The sequence below is a fragment of the Vanessa cardui genome, chromosome 22 (assembly GCF_905220365.1).
Source record: "Vanessa cardui chromosome 22, ilVanCard2.1, whole genome shotgun sequence".
Lineage (NCBI taxonomy): Eukaryota > Metazoa > Arthropoda > Insecta > Lepidoptera > Nymphalidae > Vanessa > Vanessa cardui.
In genome coordinates, this window is record NC_061144.1 from 8569218 (window position 1) to 8589127 (window position 19910).

At 32.3% G+C, this 19910-nt stretch overlaps 1 protein-coding gene across 1 annotated transcript; it reads right to left on the reverse strand.

Moving 5' to 3' along the window:
* Positions 1-11880: 11880 nt before the first annotated feature.
* LOC124539469 (odorant receptor 67c-like) lies at positions 11881-19738 on the reverse strand. The gene is made up of 7 exons (XM_047116868.1): positions 18596-19738; positions 18033-18210; positions 17271-17367; positions 16475-16579; positions 15458-15546; positions 14156-14222; positions 11881-11939 (listed from the first exon to the last, which is right to left on the reverse strand). Exons 1-7 carry the CDS (start codon positions 19197-19199, stop codon positions 11886-11888), a joined length of 1194 nt encoding a protein of 397 aa, XP_046972824.1. The 5' UTR covers positions 19200-19738; the 3' UTR covers positions 11881-11885.
* Positions 19739-19910: the final 172 nt, after the last annotated feature.

Consider the following 19910-nt stretch of genomic DNA (forward strand, 5'->3'; position numbering starts at 1 on the left):
GTAATAATATATATACATATTTATACATAGGCCCGGTATAAATATTAACTTATAGGTATTTACATCGCCAATGCGCCCCAACCTTGGGAACTAATATTTTATTCTTTGGTAGTTTTTCCATTATCTCACTTACTCAAACCCGGAATACCAAAATAGAAAGTGGTAACACCAAGTAAAAAGGTTGAATAGTTTAGGAATGTAAAGGGAACAACCATATAAACATTTTATTTATTAAGAGAATTATAAAACCACTAAACACTAACAAACAGCTTTTGTTATTTTACAGCTTCAACAAATTGAAGATCGATTAATTTGAAACAAAAAATCCTTTGTTGTTCTGTATAAAGATCATTAAAACCGCAATTAATCTTTATTAATCTATAGTTTAGTCAATTAACGAGAGTTTAAGGCTAAAATAATAGTGTACATTATTCTTTAATTACTATGAGAAGTTAATGTCTCTAAATTACATAAAACATACTTTTGTATGTTCCATAATCGTATTTAGTATTTAATGCTTACACTGATTAAACATATATTGTCAGTGATTTTGTTTACAGCACTTATAATTATGACTGATTTCAATATTACATGTTTAAAAGTAACAGCCTGTAAATTTCCCACTGTTGGGATAAGGTCACCTCTTCAATTTAGAAGAGCGTTTGGAGCATATTCCACCACGCTGTTCCAATGCGGGTTGGTGGAATGCACATGTGGCAGAATTTCGATGAAATTAGACACATGTTTCTTCACGATGTTTTCCTTCATCGCCGAGCACGAGATGAATTATAAACATAAGTTAACCACATATATATAGTGGTGCTTGCCTGGGCTTGAACTCGCAATCATCGGTTAAAATTCACGCGTTCTAACCACTGGGCTATCTCAACTCATCATGCTCATGTTTACCTAACATGTAATATTAAAATCAACTATTTCTAAATTAACAGCAAACACCCTGGCATATTAAATAAATATGAGACAACATCACTATATTACTCTGATCCCAATGTAAGTAGCTGAATCACTTGTATTATGGAAATCAGAAGTAACGACGGTACCACAAACACCCAGACCCAAGACAACATACAATACTTATGGTAATCTACATCGACTCGGCCAGGAATCGAACCCATGACCTCGGAGTAGCGTACCCATGAACACCGGTGTACACACCACTCGACCACGGAGGTCGTCAAATCGATATTATAAATCATAATAAAAAAATATACTTTATTTGTTATCGTCCGCGTCTTCGATCACATTTTAGAGGGATATTTGTCATATGTTAGCCAAAGAAGTAACATATATCCTTTCTTGGAGTTTAAATTTACTTCATAGCAAATTTCATCAAAATCGGTTCAACTGTTTGGTCGTGAAAGAGCGACAGTCAGACTGAGCTACTTTCTCGTTTATAATATTAGTATTGATTCAAGTAGGCTTTTACAAGAAACTTTTGAGTCATTTAACAACTATATTAAGTAAAACTATCACGAAAATATCATGTAATGTTCGTATTCATCCCTAAAATCACATATACCTACATAAGTAACATATACATTAGTGGATAATGTATGTGTGCGTAAATTTCCTTAGGTAAAGGTAAAAATGTAAATAATATAAATAATAATATAAATATCATCGTAAAATTATGAATACTGTGAGATTATAATCTCGCAAGACGGTTATCAGTCCATTTTGACATCATAAAATCCTTAGTATGACACAAATTTATGATTCCATGTTTTAATTTATAATATGCAGACTTGCAAATATGCCATATGACAGTAAAATGGTCATTTAGCACATGGGCGCTGTAAACAAATATTGACCACCAATTACGTCAATGCGCCGCCATATTGAATTATTAATAATGGTGAATATTCTCGCTGATTAAAACTTAAAAATATATTATTAATATTTATATAAGAGATTTCATATTATCTCAATTAGCTCTGTACGTAATACTTATTTTTGGAATGAATCTTTTAGCTCAATGAAAGTGCAAACTTCAAGGTAAAATTTAAGTACGTACATATTTATTATTATTGACACATTTACGTTGAAATATTCTTTTTTTTGTTTATTAACATAAAAATAAATTTAAAATTGTTTTATAAATAGGTCATTGCCAACCCTACGTTCCCATCACACCCCTTACCCGTCAAGCCCCTGCAGTGTTTGGCAAGTGCACACACGCACACAATCAGACACGCACACAAAAAATTGACAAGCCATAAATTCAAAGGAACCTGTTCTTTAGGGCCCTGTCGTATTTATTTGTGGGCCATTAAAAACAAACTTTAGATTTAATCATTATTTTGAAATTGAACTCTATTGCTCAAACAATAAGACTTATTTGAAACGTATTATTAATTTTGTAAATAGACTTAATAAAGTTTAGATATGGACCGTATAATTAAGGGCATAAAATACAAAATGCAGTGCATATTAAGTGTCGAATGTCCGGACATTTCTCATGAAATAGTGTAATTATAAGTAGATTTCTTGGTTTTTGGTTACATTTTTATATAGAAAAAGACGTTAGAGATGTCTTTTCCTTGCGATTTATAGATACGTTCCAAGAAAGAAATATGATATTTATTTTCAAGTTCAAAGAAAAAAGTAACATTAGAGAGATTATTTATAATAAGTATTGTCGCCTTCAATATTGCGTTAATTATGGCCTTAAATTACAGAGGAAAATTAATATTTAATTGAAAAAAAAAAGAAGGTAAACAATCCCATCTCTTGCTAACTTCACTTCTAACCTTGGATATATTATGTTAAAGTAGAATGCAAGAAATAAATTATAAAATTAAATATTAAATATACAAATACTATATATATACGTATACTATTCATCTGATTGAGATGAAACTATAGTGAGATACTCTGTGTAAACCCAGGGAGGTCCCCAACTCAAATTTCATTCAGGGTAGTGGGGCTCAACCATTGAGAACTCCGTCTCTTCAGATGACACATCACTGTCGAATATGCTTTTCGAAGTAGTGGCGCAGATAGTATTTTATACATTAACTATCTTTACCTGCGACGTTGTACGCGTTTTAATTTAACAAAAAAAAATTGTAACCTAAGTTACTCCTTATTATATCGGTTATATGCCAGTTCTATCGGTCAATATCGGTCCAGCTGTTCCAAAGATTAGTCGGAACAAATTGACAGACAGACAGTCAGACTAAAATTGCAAAAAATAATATTTTGCTATATGTACCGTGTATACACACATATGCATTGAGTAAAAAAGGGCTATTTTAATATTACAAACAGACACTCCAATTTAACTATATACGTATTGAGAAGTAATAATAAATAAATTGTAATTAAAGAGTTATTTATAAAAATAAATTACGCATGATAGATCTTGTTGGTTTGCCGTCCAATCTCAATATGAAAATGAGTTAATACAGACCTAACTTGTGCATGTGAATACATTTGTGCACAGTAACTTGCGCAGTTGATTTGATTCTTGAGTTCAACCGTAGCTGAGGACAATGTCAGGACGACACATTAATAACTAATATTACTTACATTTATTGCAGCTACACGAGAAATCTAATCATAAGCCTATTTCTGACGTAGACGTCAGATTTTAGAAAATTAATTGTAATAATTGTTTAGTTTTTACTTTGAACGTGAACAAGCGTGGATTTTACAACATTTGATACTATAGATTCAGATTCCTGAATGTCACCATGGCCAATAGACATTGGCGTTGTTGGAAGTATTACCCATCCCTTACATCGGGCACATTGGGAACTAAATTTTTATGTCCCTTGTGCCTGTAGTTACACTGGCTCACTCACCCTTCGAACCGGAACACAACAATACTGAGGACTGTTGTTGGCGGTAGAATATCTGATACCTACCCAGACGGGCTTGCACAGAGGACCAACTTGAATTCATAACATAGCATAAGTTAATAAAAAAGACGAAGAAGTTTGTATATCGTATTTTGCGAGACGGCAAGAAAAAAAAATTGGTAATTTAAACATCGAACGATTTACTTTCGCTATTTTATCATTCCGATTCACGGCTTGAAAACCGTGAAAAAAACCTTACACACTGCTCGGTAGTTTCTTAAGAAAAAACGAAGATCGTACACCTACCGCCCGTCCCGTGTCAAAGAACCACAGACTATATGAGATTAATTAAAAGGCATTTATCGGGAGATTTATTTCAATCTATACTAATTTTATAAATGCGAAGTGGAAAGTTCATTAGTTTTCTATGTTGTCTTGGGTCTGAGTGTTTGAGATACCTTCGTTATTTCAGATTTTCCATAACACAAGTGCTTTAGCTATTTACATTGGGATCAGAGTCATGTATGTGATGTTGTCCAATATTTATTATTATTATTTATTAATGTCCGTCGCTCTTTCACGACCAAACCATTGAACCGAATTTGGTCAAATTTGTTATGTATCAAACTTGAAATCCAAGGATTGAAATCATAGGCTATTTTTTTGCCTAACACAAAACCAAACCCTAAGCCTCGGCCAATAACTATTTAAATATAAAAATAACCACACAATAACAGTCGTAATAATTTAAAAATTATGAAATAATAATACTTATATTAAACAAAAATTTAAATTAATACAGATAAATAATTCACTATAATCTATTTCGAAAATAAATTAAGACTTCAGATTGTTCTCTCTTAATAAAAAACAATTCTAAATTTGATTTATTTTTTTATTATTATTATTTATCTCGTGTGTAGCAATGATTCGTTGCATTCCGTCGCACACGAATACCCGCTGTCACGTTGCGTGCAGAAAACATTTTACACTTGTTCAATCTAAAATGAACCTTATTTCCATCACAGAAGGCACACTGATACATACACGTATAATTATAATTTTGTATTTTTGCTATACACACCAATAGAACGATGTTCGGTTATTCGAAAGTAGCCCTTATAACAATGGGTCTGAGGCGAATAACAGTACAAATAATCATGATTTTCAAAAATGAACTTTATAAATATATCACTTAAAGTTAAATTTTGAATGTATTATCATTGAGGTTCACTTTACAAATGCATTCTGCATTTGTTTACGTTAAATTTGAACTCTATTCCCTAAGTATTAAGGTCGATATATCTTTATTTTTAAGTTTGTAAATGAACCCTTGAAATCGCATCGAGCCGGCCGTTTTCTTTATCGACAACGTTGGTTAGAATAGTCTCACGTCTAGTATTCGTTGAAGATAGTGACCTAAATACACATAACGAGATTCTAGCATCAGAAACATTTATTAGCCTGTTATAAAAATTGAATTAAGAATCAGTAAATTCATTAAAAAAATTAATTGACATTTCGAAATTCAAATTTACATTGTAAAACTATTTAGTAATTGTTTTTCTTTAAAATGGCGCCTAAATATGACAGCCATTTTGTAGTGACCACAGATTAATATTATGTTAAACACTTTCTTCATAATATTACTGAGAAAATTGGATAAGCTTTGTAGCGTCGTTAATATTGTAACCTACTACGGTATATTTAATTAAATTTTCTAATATCTTAAAGCTTCGAAATAACTTACAAAATAGGTATAAATTCTAAAGAACAAACTATCGCTCGAAAGACTCAAGAGACTTTTTTGTACTTTTATTAGTTATAAGTTACATTTAATTAATATATAAAAATTAATAAAAAACTATTCATGTTAGCTATGTACGTTCTATCAAAATGCAGATTATACTCTTTTAAATAGCGTTTAAGTTGCCATTGCTAAAAAAGCCACAGATTATTACCAGAACGTCATTTAACATTGACAAACAATTAAAAAGTATTACATTTTTAATTTACGTTAAAAAATAATTATAGACCAACTCTCCTTATTTTATTTAAAAGTATTCAATCTTATAATTCTACTACTTAAACGTAACTTAGACAAAATCTTTATTTCCGCTTCAGAAAACGAACAAGTAATATCACATTGATAAATGTACAATTATAACGAAAGGTACACGCATCAAAAAAGCGTACCAGCGTAAGTCGACTACAAACGGCCATATCGGTTCACGTGAAAATAGTTCTTACAGTATAAACTATAATGTAGTTATTGGTTTAAATAAATATTGAAAGTAATACCGTGTGGATTAAACGCAAATAAAACTATCACTATTAATTTGTATTTTATTTAATAAATTTAAATTTTCTGTCTCCGTTTAACGACTGTTATAATATTGAGACTGTCATAGTTATATTATTATATTATATTAGTTCGAATTTCGAACATACAAACTTCGAATTCGAGCTTCAAATGAATCTTTTATTGATAACGCTCAAATCGCTGTACGACTTCGAACAAAAATTGTTACTTAAAAAGGTTGTATCATCCTCCCTCCTGCCATTATCCCAATTTTATTTGGGATACAGCATGTCTTCTCCTTCCATACTTCTCTGTCAGACGTCATCTCACAAGTAACATTATTTCTAACCATATCGTCTTTCACACAATACATCCATCGTTTCCTTGGTCGTCGTCTACCTAGTAGATGGATATAGCCTTCTATTAAAAAGGTTGTATATTAATTATTTAATACAAAGTTTTCTTTATGGATTATTATGCTACACATAGATATCTGTTAAAACTTATTGGATATATATTAAACTAATGCTTTGGTATGCGAAGATGAATCATTAATAATTTTACTTTTTTTGTATAAGAGAGTCAAAACCGAATCCAGAATAGTTCAACCTTAAACAAAGTTCATTACTTATAATAGAGTAATTATATACAAAAACAGGCAGAAAATTCAAATGAAATGAGGAGGCTAATTTTTGAACATATTGTATAAGTAATGTAGATATACGGATTTTCAAGATGGCGTCGAACGCATATAGGAAATCGAGGTCGAGAATTTCTGCTTAAGCTTTTCTAAGTCCTACATATCCAAAAATCAGCCTTCCCAGTTCCCTTGCTTGTAGAGCAATCTCAATGGAAGAATAATCCATATCTTTTCAAGTGAAACGCCGAGCACCTTACATCCAATCTTCAGTAGACGTTTATTTCACTACTTTCGCGAACTCTGGCAAAACGCGATGTATTCCTAAGCTTTTAATTCTGACTGAATATATTTGGCCCTCCTCATTATTTAACAGTAAAAAAATCGAGTTTTACCAGACCATAAAAGTACCTTAAATTAAATAAGGAGCATCTAATACTCTACAAAAATAACACCATCAATAATAATATCGCATCTGCAATACTTAAAAGATAAGCATACGTATTTTAACGCTTCGGGCGAAAATTATAGACCGCCCTAAAATGTGACAAATAAAAGTATCCGTACCGCTCCAGGCTACCCTCGATGCCCTTAGGAGAGTACATATATTCCTGCCTGCAACGATTATTACAGAATAAATTGTTTTGCCCTCTTATTCCAACCCTGCATCACCCTGAAATTCACATCTATAGCTAATTCTTGTGGTATATTTTTAAATACATAGATAGATAAATTAATTTACATTAATAATTATGTATTTTTATTATTTTGATATATTATATTATTATATGTGTCCTTCCAAATTATTGGAAGGACACAACTTAGATGTAGCATCGGCAAAATTCTTAAAATCGATCACATCCGAATTAAGTAAACTATCCCAAATTACCAATATTTATTTCTTATGTGAATATAATTTTTACCCAAACGTAACAACTTATAATATCATATGACCTAACATATTCGTCAATTTGACACTTCGGTTTACATGCATTTGCTTTCTCGGGTTGAACTGACGCGAGAATCTATACCGACGAATAGCATCGAATGGCGCGATAGTGAGCTATTTCTATTGGTTGTATAATAAGGCAGTAATCCGTTTTACGAATTTTGCCGATGCTACATCTAAGTTGTGTCGTACTATAGTTATGTGTAGTTTATTATAATACTGTTATATTAGTGTAATTATAGTTATTATCTCCTCTTTCTATCTGCACTTACCTGTTCGTCTTAAGCTTCTATCACCAAAGGTTGTCTGTGAGAGATCGCTACAAGCGATAAGACCGCATTTGCACCCCATTTTTTGTTTTTTTTTTTAAATCTATACATATAATTAAATTGGAGTATCTGTTTGTAATATTAAAATACTTAGCACTTTTTTACTCAAAGCATTTGTATTTATACACGGTTCATATACCAAAATAACATTTTTTACAATTGTCGGTCTGTCTATCTGTTTGTTTGTTCCAGCTAATCTCTGCAATGGCTGGACCGATTTTGACGAGACTTTCACTGGCTGATAACTGATATAATAGGGAGTAACTTAGGCTACAATAATAATTATTTTTTTGTTAAATTCAAACGTGTACAAGGAAAGTCGCGGGCACAGCTAGTAACCAATAACTGTCGTGTAATGTGTTGTGCAATATAGGATTTTAAATAAAAATATATATATATTAATAAGAAAGATATATTTTTAAGGCATCATGACGCTGACAATCATATCGTTGGTTATTATGACAGATCACAATACCTGCTATACACTCTCGATAATTCACTTGCATTATTTAAAATGTATTTCTTAACCTAATATTACTTTTTGTATATAATAATGTGTGTATGTATTATATTGATGGAACATTATTTTTTTTTAATTCGACGATTACGACAAAATAGAATATTTCATTGTCTAGATTTAAAGGAGTTATTTTTTAATCTCTAGTAATTTTCTAAAAAAACATATTCTTGCTAATACTAATACAAATAATTTTCAAAAATAGGAAGACATATACGTAATCGAAGTATAGCCAACCTGAAATCGTTTTGTCGAAATTCGGATTTCAAAAACATCGGACCAATAAGAATCCTTAAATAATCGGACCACTAAAAATGTCTAAATCGGACGTTAAAAAGAAAATGATGACTTAAAATGACTTGAGCTTAATTCATACAGAATGAATAAAATAGTATCTGAATCACAAATGAACAGACGGTCAATTTATGTAGTATTTAAATGATACCTACTAAAAACTAGATCGCAACATGCGAAATGACTTTTCAAAACATATCCACAGACAATTAAATCTTTGTAGTTTATTATCGTTTTATATGAAACAAATATTTATTTATTAATAGCATTATAAAAATGGACACACGGTCACCTCTACCTTCAGACATTAAAATATACTTTTGGAAATTAAAAGATTGCCATTATAAAAATACCAAAAAAAATGTCATTGTAAGAGCAACTTTTGATAAAAATAATAAACTCTCTGAGTTTGCATCGGGTCTCAGGACTGAGGTTTCATTCCGAGCACTCTAAATGCTGCCATGGTGCTTAACCATTAATACTTTACTTGTCTCCTGGTAAACTGGCTTACCTTTTAAACTAACAACAACAACAACAACAACAGCCTGTAAATTCCCACAGCTAGGCTAAAGGCCTCCTCTCCCTTTGAGGAGAAGGTTTGGAACATATTCCACCACGCTGTTCCAATACGGGTTGGTGGAATACACATGTGGCAGAATTTCTATGAAATTTGTCACATGCAGGTTTCCTCACGATGTTTTCCTACACCGCTGAGCACGAGATGAATTATAAAGACAAATTAAAAGTGCTCACCTGGGCTTGAACCCGCTATCATCGGTTAAGATGCACGCGTTCGAACCACTGGGCCATCTCGACTCTTTAAACTAAACTTCAACAAAATCATAAATTAAAGCACCGAATGTTGGTGCTAGACCAACTAAAACCTCATGGTTTATCGGAAAAGCGAGTCTCTTGCTGATTTTGAGGTCTGGTTCTTACGTCCTTTTCGCCTATATAAATACATTTTATACAAAATCCACGGAAATACCTACGAAGTAAATGGGTTGTATGATGTATATAATATACCACGCTTTATATTAAAATGTTGTTTTAGAATATTGTAAATTTCAACTAAAACAAAATAAACAAATTTTACTTGGTGGTAGGACTTTGTGCAAGCCCGCCTGGGTAGGTATCACCCACTCATCAGATATTCTACCGTCAAACAACAGTACGCAGTATTGTTGTGTTCCGGTTTGAAGGGTGAGTGAGCCAGTGTAACTACAGGCACAAGGGACATAGCATCTTAGTTCCCAAGGTTGGTGCCGCATTGACGATGTAAGGAATAGTTAATATTTCTTACAGCGTCATTGTCTATGGGTGATGGTGACCACTTACCATCAGGTGGCCCATGTGCTCGTCCGCTAACCTATTACATAAAATAAATAAATATGTCTGATACAAGGTTTTGAATGTATGTGTGTAAAGTCGTAATGCACATAATATGTTTGTGTGAGTATGGGGTCGTTCAAATGTTACGTAAGCGTTCCCGTTGTGGGGGGTAAAGTACTTCCTTATTTTTACTGATAAGCGGAATGGGAGACAACGAAAATGTAACGTCTGATAAAACTTACGAGCGAATATGATACATTAGATTCATCACGATTTACATCGAAGATTTTTAAATTGTATTTTTTTCAAGTAAAACCTTATTATTTTAAATTATAGATTATACAGCAAATGTTGTTGCAAATGACATCTCAATATTAGCAAATTTGAAGTTTGATATTAGAAAAGAAAATTTAAAACAATATAAGAATATTATTAAAGTGCAAATTATTAATTTTCAATGAATATGGGTGTAATATTATATTATAAAAAATCAAATTCACAAGCTTATTATTTCAATCATTATCAATTAAAAAATAAGAATAGTTACTGATAGTAACAAATCTTGACCGCATGCAATGGCGGCAAGAATGCTAGCAGCATTTCCCCGTTGAATCGCAATTCCGATCCTCTGGGCAAAAAACTAGCCAGCCCTCCTGTCACCAGCGATGTTAAATATTAATGACGACTGTGGATTTTTATCTCAACACTTCATATTCATCAAAGCTTTAATTGTTATTTATTAAAACAACGAATTACTCGCCGATTCTTCTTTGAGAGTCTACATTGCGAATCTTTGATTGCGAACATTAATTAATCATTATAACATTAAAAAGTACTTGTAAGAATTTATAGTACGACACAAGTTAGATGTAGCATCGGCAAAAGTCGTAAAACCGATCACATCCGAATTGAGTACGCTATCAAATTATCAAAATTATTTTCTTATGTGAATATGATCATTACACAAACGTAATAACATGTTATATTATATGACCTAACATATTCGTCAATTTGACACGTCGACATGGTTGAACTGACGCGAATATAGCGACGAATAGCATCGAATAGCGCGATAGGGAGCTATTTCTATTGGTTGAGTGAATCGGCAGTAATCGGTTTTATTGAATTTGCCGATGCTACATCTAAGTTGTGTCGTACTGTACGTAAATAAATAACAAATATATTGTTTTTTATCATTGAGTGCATGAAAAATATAACGATGATAAAGAAAATTACAAACCAGTTTAGACAATCGACCGTCTCGTAGTGAATTTGACGATCTCCGTGGTCGAGTGGTGTGTACGTCGGTTTTCATGGGTACGCTCCTCGGAGGTCCAGGTTCGATTCCCGGCCGAGTCAATGTAGATTATCATTATTTTTCTGTTGTCATGAGTCTGGGTGTTTGTCGTACCGTCGTTACTTCTGATTTTCCATAACACAAGTGCTTTAGCTGATAGATCAGAGTAATTATGGTTTGATTAATAATGTTTAATGTTTAATTTACCCATTGATTATATTAGAAATAAAACATCAAAACTCAATACTTAGTATTTAATTTAGAAACAATATTTCAATTAAGGTTTTATATAAGTGCAATATTTTGATTAAAATGAACGCATCGTACGATTATTCATAAATGTGCGTACACATGTAATTGTGTGCAGAGATTAACAAAATAGACATAATAAAGTTATAAAGTGTTCAATCATACATAGTTTTGAGCAGAGCGAAGTATGACCACGATCGGCTAAGTATCTGAAATGAAAAATAAAAAAATCTATACATGTATTTAGATTTTATGGTCTTTGGACTTGGTGAAGAACTTAACTTATTGAATATGGAAATCAACTTTCCAAGCAGGATATATTATTTACATATATAATTGTGTTTAACTAAGATAACATTGTTAGATGTTAAAAAGACTAACTTCTGAGTTTCTTGCGGGTTTTCTCGGAGACTATACATCGAATCGGTGGTAGCTTCAATTAATATAATTGTAAAAGCCTACTTGAATATAGTATACTTTGATTTTGATTTTAATTAAATATTTCACATTTCATAATTATGAGGAATCGTAAATCGACAAAATGAAAATATTAAATCAACAACCTATACGGATCTAAAATAATGGCGGACGAGCATATGGTCCACCTGATGGTAAGTGGTCACCACCACCTATAGGCAATGACGTTGTAAGCAATATTAACTATTCCTTACATCGTCAATGTGCCACTAACCTTGGGAACTAAGATGTTATGTCCCTTGTGCCTTTAGTTACGCTGACTCACTCGCCCTTCAAACCGGAACACAACAATACTGTGTACTGTTTTTTGACGGTAGAATAACTGATGAGAGGGTGGTACCTAACCAGACGGGTTTGCACAAAGCCCTACCACCAAGTAAAACTTTACTGTTATTAAAACAATAAAAAAAGACCTTATTTCGACGAAATAGATCACCCAAGTATTATTTAACTTTTTCTAAAACACTGTTAAGCTATGAAATGAGTCTGACCACTCAATTGAGACTAAATATCTGAATCACGTCTAAAAATAGAGCAGCGCTGCTAGTCTGTTATTTAGAATTGTTTTAATAAGGATATGCCACAGACGAAACACAGACCAAGTCGCTATACGACTAACACAGCCGACTTTACACGGGTATATCTATACTAATATTATAAATTACGACCTCCGTGGTCAAGTAGTGTCTACACCGGTTTCATGGGTACGTAACTCCAAGGTCCCGGGATCGATTCCCGGACAAGTCGATGTAGAAATGTTCATTCGTTTTCTATGTTTTGGGGTTGGATGTTTGTAGTACTGTCGTTACTTCTGATTTTCCATAACACAAGTGCTTTAGCTACGTATATTGGGATCAGAGTAATGTAACTATAATAAATAAATGGGAAAGTTTGTTTGTTAATTCTGAAATTTGCGGAGATACTTTGAGTCCTGGAACAAGACTCAGTCTACTTCCTTTAAATTCACCCCTTGAAGGGGTAAAATGGGGGGGGGGATTTGTGTATTTAGGTAAGATGTTGGCTAGTAAATGCACCCAAAACTTAATAAAGTAATATCCTTTAAACAAACAGCAGGGGTAAGGATTTTTTTGCTTTCGAAGAGGTATGATAGACCGGTATGCGTGGACGCTTAAATTCAACGTTGCACAAGAAGTGTGTATGTGTGTGTGTGTGTGTGTGTGTGTGTGTGTATGTTTGTGTCTGTGTTTGTGCAAATAAAGTATATTTTGATTTTAATCGAATTTATAATTGGCTGAATAACGAACAAACAAATCCTACCTCATTTTAAACGTACGTGAACATAGTTATGCTAATCGCATAGTTATACAATTTCTATCTCGATTTTAGTGCACTTTATTATACATTCAATAAAAAATAATTTAGTATAATTTTATACGAAATACTTTAAGCAAAAAGTAATCATCTAAAAGTGTATAAATTAAATTATATTAGTGATAGTGTTAGTTGTAATTTAAGTCGTCGCTTATCTAATTTAACGGTACAATAAGTTCAATTAATTCCATTAAATCGTATCATATATATATGTACTATATAATTGTCGAATTACAAAATATTTAATAAATGAAAGTTTTGTATACCTTACCTTACCTTAGTTACCTTATTGGTTGAGATCGAGGTCTGTTAAAATCTACGTTGGATCAATAACAAAGCGCCTGACATGTCATATTGTGTTAAAATGCAATTCTATTACATACAGGGAATAGATATTGTGTATTTGCACACTACTATAAATACCTTGACAATCTACCTTCACTATCCAGGGGAAAATTCGTTATATATGCAATTGATAAAAATATTAATAAAAATACAATTGAAATTATTGAATCGATATTTTGTACTTAAATTTTTTTTTTTTTTACAGTACAAAACATTTACATTATACATCCTGGACAGTTCTGAACTGTTCGCAAGTTTGGACTCCACTTACCGTCGTAAAGGCGCTTAGGTTGAGCACTGCGAATTTAGCTGCAGTCACCTTGCATGGTTTGCTTGCTCTGGGAATATCAAATATATTGTCTATTAAAACAGCTTACAATTAATTATACCACAAATTATATCTATGTAGGAGCTCTTTTAAAATTGAGTATCTACTCAAGCCGATTGCCGGTGTAGTGAAATACAAAAGAACCATTTTTAAAACGTATTAAGTCACACCATTGACTATTAGTCGACCACGGAAATAAGACAGTTATTAAGAAAAAATATTTTTTGTAATTTAATTTAAACCGAGTGAAATAAACTCTTAAAACGTATTAAGTCACATCATTGCCTATTAAGCGAACACGGAAAAAGATTCGAAATACAAAATTTCGAATAGTTTTTTAAATAAAAGAATAATTTAAAATTCGAATACTAGCATTTAACAGCTGATTTATTATCAACACTATTTGCATAGTTGTCTTTTCATATCACATCCTGTTCTAAAGAAACATTTGAAGTTCATTCCTAAGTACCATATTAACATTTAAACATTTAGAAATTGCTTTATTAATTGTTAAATTATTTACATTTATGTACGTTTCAATGTGGCGATCCTTGTCCGCCATATTAGATTTATAGTGACGTCATATCGCGAGACGACCGTGGAAGCGGATCTGTGCCAACAGCCTATTAAGAACGGACGCCCTTTTTGTTTTATGTGTACAAGATCACATAAATACTACATTTAAATTTGATGTAAGTCATATAGAAAAATTGAAGATCATTAAAATGATATGTGTGTATACATTTTTGTACTTTGACGTTTGTGTTTTTTTTTGCAACCTCTAGTTTAATTTATTAAGTAGATATGACGTAAAAGCGTAAAAAAAGCTGTTATAATATAATATTAACTTAACATTAAATTTCTGCAATATTGAATAGTAAAATATGACATAAAGAACCCGCTGCGTTTCCTTCACCGATTTTTCTCAGGCCCGAACCGTTTATAACTTAGGGGGCAGTTACCGTGGTAAATTTTTGTCAGTCAATTATAAAGTGTATCAATTACACCTATATAAAGAAATAAGATTTTTGATTAAAAAAAAATATGCATTCTAGAAAATTGCGATCAAAATATATTATTAAAACCTTCTTGAATATGTGTGGATGAAGTTTCTTTATAAACATAAATCTACTAAACTATAAAAAAAAAACTTCGAAAACGAGACACAGGCTCCATGCCATTCAGCCTAATAAATTTTTAATTATTAATAAAATAATTCGTATCTTAAGAAGTTTAATAAAATACCTAAATAGAACGAGGAATACACTTTTCTTGATGTCTGGAGAGGCGTCATACCATCGACAGTTGTACACCGCATCACACATCTTAGTACTCTATAACAATATACAGATTTATTAATTGATACTCACGTAGACCTGTGTTTGACACAACTGGTACTGCAATGGCATAATGGATTTGCTTTCATTCAAATATAGAATAAAAAAAAGTATAGTTCAGATAACGATATTTTTGTTCGTCATCAAATTATGTCAAAAATTCTTTATTTAAAAAAAGGCCTTTGATAGTTTAAAAAAAAAAGCAATTAAAAAATATATGATATGGGAAACAAATACAGAGGGATATGTTAAATATTATAGATATCCAATAAAATAAATATTTTTAAGATCGTTACTCAAAACCCATAACAATAAAATAAAACACTAGTAATTTTTTTTTAAATGTACCGCGTTAATAGCACAGGAAAGATTTTTTTAATTATTATTATATGATTACTTTTTTTATTATTCAGTAAAATATATTTTCTTCCAAAGTCCTTGTTAATGGTTATTGTAAAGACTAACGGAAGTTTTAATAGTTGTTTTCAATCATCCGCCAAAGGAGCGGAACCAACTTACCATCAAAGGCATTCTCAAGGCGTCTGGCCTACATTGAGATTCTGCCAAATCCTTGCCATGGAACATAAGATGATCAATATGACCTTGGTAGTAAACTATTACCAGACAAATTCCGTGTCACCTTTGTAGTTTACATAGATCTATACTCACATATTTATGAATATACGATTTATATTCTGTATAAATATATATATATATTATCTGTGTAATTATGCATCTGTCATGTCAAGTGACACACATCGCAAAAGCGCGGGAAAAGAGAATATAAAAAAGAATCGGCGCGCGGTGAAGACGGTGTGTGTGCATGGCAAGCTGATATTTAGATATAATATCTATTTGGTAAATCGACCTTAAATGTGAAGATTACAATCTTCAAATTAATGTGAATAATAATAATAATTCTCACCGAAGCCATCAGCATATCTCCGTAGAAGCATGTGAGAGAAATCTGCGTGAGGCTGACTACGAGAAACGGTATGAACGCCAGTATAGCGCTCGTCTCAGCTACGATCTAAATTAAAAAAATAAAATTGACGTAAAGAGGTTTTACATAAAAACGATTATATTTTATATCACACGAAAAATAAGTGTCAAAATTTTCATTTACTATGATTGTTATCTATGTATTACAATCTCTATATATTAATCTTCTATAAGTGTATTTTGATGTTTTCTTTTTGTGTGTATTATAATAGGTCTCCGATTAGATTGGGAGAGAGTCGAGATGGCCCAGTGGTTAGAACGCGTGCATCTTAACCGATGATTGCGGGTTCAAACCCAGGCAAGCACCGCTGATTCATGTGCTTAATTTGTCTTCATAATTCATCCTGTGCTCGGCGGTGAAGGAAAACATCGTGAGGAAATCATGTGAACATTTTCATAGAAGTTCTGCCACATGTGTATTCCACCAACCCGCATTGGAACAGCGTGGTGGAATATGTTCCAAACCTTCTCCTCAAAGGGAGAGGACTTTAGCCCAGCAGTGGGAATTTGCAGGCTGTTGTTGTTGTTGTTGATTAGATTGGGACTGATTCAGATTGACGGATTTAGCGACCAGTTTTCAAGATTTTTTTTGTCTTCAAAATACACAATATTAAGAAAAACAAATATTTCTTGCGTGTGAAGTCGGGACGACTCATTACTCACTAGTCACTAGATATATCACATAAAATAACTTACTCTACTTGGCACAAATTATTTACCGTTATATTGAATCCACTTAAGCATATTAAAAGCGAACTACTTAGTATATTGAATAGAGTCGATTTCGAATACAATGTCTCGAGCTGATTTACCAATCTGCAACATAAAGATGTTTTTAGTTACCGATTAAATATTTACGGCTAATTATAAGTTAATTTTAGTCGAAATTGGAGTTTGATTCTTGGCATTCTTTTACACGAATCAAGTCTTCTTGATTTGCATGGAATGGCAGGAAAGCTAGTACGAAATAGAATAGTTCTGTAGACGAAGCAAGTCTTCCTGATTTAATGGCAAGGAAGCTAGTATAAAGTAACCAGTATAACTAGAGAAGTTAAAAGTGATTGCGCCATGTCAGTCACTTATCAATCTTTCGGCGACATCTGGAGAAAATGTGCCACATACTATATGAGAAAGCATTGAAGTATTTGGAGATATAAGGTCCAAAAGTTCTACCAAATATGAAGCCCAGGTTAGCTAAGTGTGATATTTCCAGACTGTTTCTTAACATTTTCTCATAGATAGACAATCATATATGATATAAGTCTGATGTCCTATAGTGTCTATGGCTTAAAGCACTTCTTTGAGCCATGAAAGAGTTACACTGCAAACTTCTCAACCGATTACTGCTGAGAAGTTATTGTAAGATTTAATTACAAATTTTTGACCAGATCCTGAATTTGAACCTTATAAATCAGCTTCTCCTACGAAGCCAGTACGTATAAATAGGAAACCTTCTAAAGCTTATATAATAAACAACAAACTCAATTAATTCCTGATGTCTCCGTATGCACTTGCGCATTCTCTGCCTCGTCTGATCTCGTGAAGCGCAAACGACGTTTTCGAAATGATACCCAAGAATACGGAAATGCATCCGTATGTATGTACAGAATGCGTAGAAAAATGTATCCGCCGCGAATATGTTCATGCAAACATTGGTAGCTGAAAATAATTTACCATTTTAGTGTACATATATGAACATGTACGTAATATATTTATTTTAATTGTATTGTGCAATGCGAAGTTTATGTTGTGAGCAGATTTTTGCTAAAAAAGGCAAGGGTAATTGTCAGCCCGTGGATGTTGGAAATTAAATAAATAAAATAAAAACAATCATCTAAACAAAAAATCAATCATTTAAATAAAACCAGTTATAACGGATTTGAATCGCGTGTATTATTTATTTTTGACATCCCGACGTTTCGAGCACTTTACAGCGTTCGTGGTCACGGCTAGACTGCCTAGCCGTATATTTATAACTAGTTATATTAATTGTGTAATAATCGCGAAAATTTAAGACAACATTGTGAAAAACAATCATACTCACTAGACCAAACCTGATGGAAATACACAAATCCCCAAATTTTCGTATTAGCGTAGGCGTCAAAGAAATACTTAATTAGGAACGGTAACTTCAAATCAGTCTCCCCTTTGTAATAGTAATCATATGACATCATCATAAGCGGTAGAGTCGAGAATATAACCACGACCACCGCACAGCAAACATACATAAACGTGATTACGGAATTGAGAAATTTCAATGATTCCTTCACCACTTCTCTTTCAAACCTCTCGTCCTTACTTGCCGTTTTATTTGGATTCGGATGCATCTTCCTCAACTTATCAATCGTTGAGTCCAATGTGCTTTTGTTTAATAGAATAGGGAGCGATTTCGCCGTCGCCAGCAAACAGATCGTGCTGCAAGGAGCGATCATTGACAGTTCGTCAAGACTCTTACCCAATTTGATGCCTTCTATCAACCAGAAGAATTCACCAATCACATCAGTGTACAGCCAGAGAAAATTAAAATAATACGTTAGTTTTAATAAAAAAGTCACGCGTTCCGTTTCACCGATCGCTATCCCAGATAACAGACATGCTTTCTTAGACAATTTTATGGAATTGTCGAACTCATTTTTCGAATTAAACATTATTTCGAATCTATATTTTAGCCTCAGTTAGCCGACGTTATCTCGTTAAGTATTAGAAAACTAATGATAAAAATGTTTATTTTAATAGAGTTTACTTAAAACAGAATTAATTACAAGCTTCAAGCGTCAAAAGGAATAATAAAATACGTTGTTTCATATTCTGTTTCGTGCGTTAAAAAAATACTTCACTTTCAAATTCTCTTAAGTGTCAAGACTGGTTCGTGTGTAATTAAAAGGAGGTACGATACTAGTTCTCGATGACACGACAGCAGATATTGAATATTATTATTTATAATACAAGAATTTCACTTTAATTTCATACTTAAATCTCAATTAGAAAGCTTTTTTATGTTGCTTTTTTATATAAGTTCATTTAAATAGTCGATAAAAATAACGTTAAATTATAAATCTACTTATTTTATGTCTTCATTGAGATATTATTAGCATCGCTGAAGATATCATTCGTGGGAGTTTTTGAGAAACCAGATTTTAAATGGGAAGGTATAGAGAGCACCTGTCTTTGATCTTGTGCACTTGTATAGGAGGAGTAGGAGTCCATTTCACGCAGTACATTCATATAGTTAAGATATCCTACAACACCCAGAGGAAGATTAAATTGCGATATCCAACCACTAGTAGAGTTAAGAGATATATATAACTTTGAAATTATATTAATGCAATTCCATTAATCAACATTTTGTTAATTATTTG

Excerpts from the sequence above, each read along its gene's own strand:
- LOC124539469 (XM_047116868.1), bottom strand. The coding sequence starts at position 19,199 with ATGTTTAATTCGAAAAATGAGTTCGACAATTCCATAAAATTGTCTAAG. Across the intron at positions 18,211-18,595 it reads TTTCCATCAGGTTTGGTCTA|CTACCAATGTTTGCATGAAC; the intron begins GTGAGTATGATT and ends AATTATTTTCAG. Across the intron at positions 11,940-14,155 it reads ACCTAAGCGCCTTTACGACG|ATACTTAGCCGATCGTGGTC; the intron begins GTAAGTGGAGTC and ends TTTTCATTTCAG.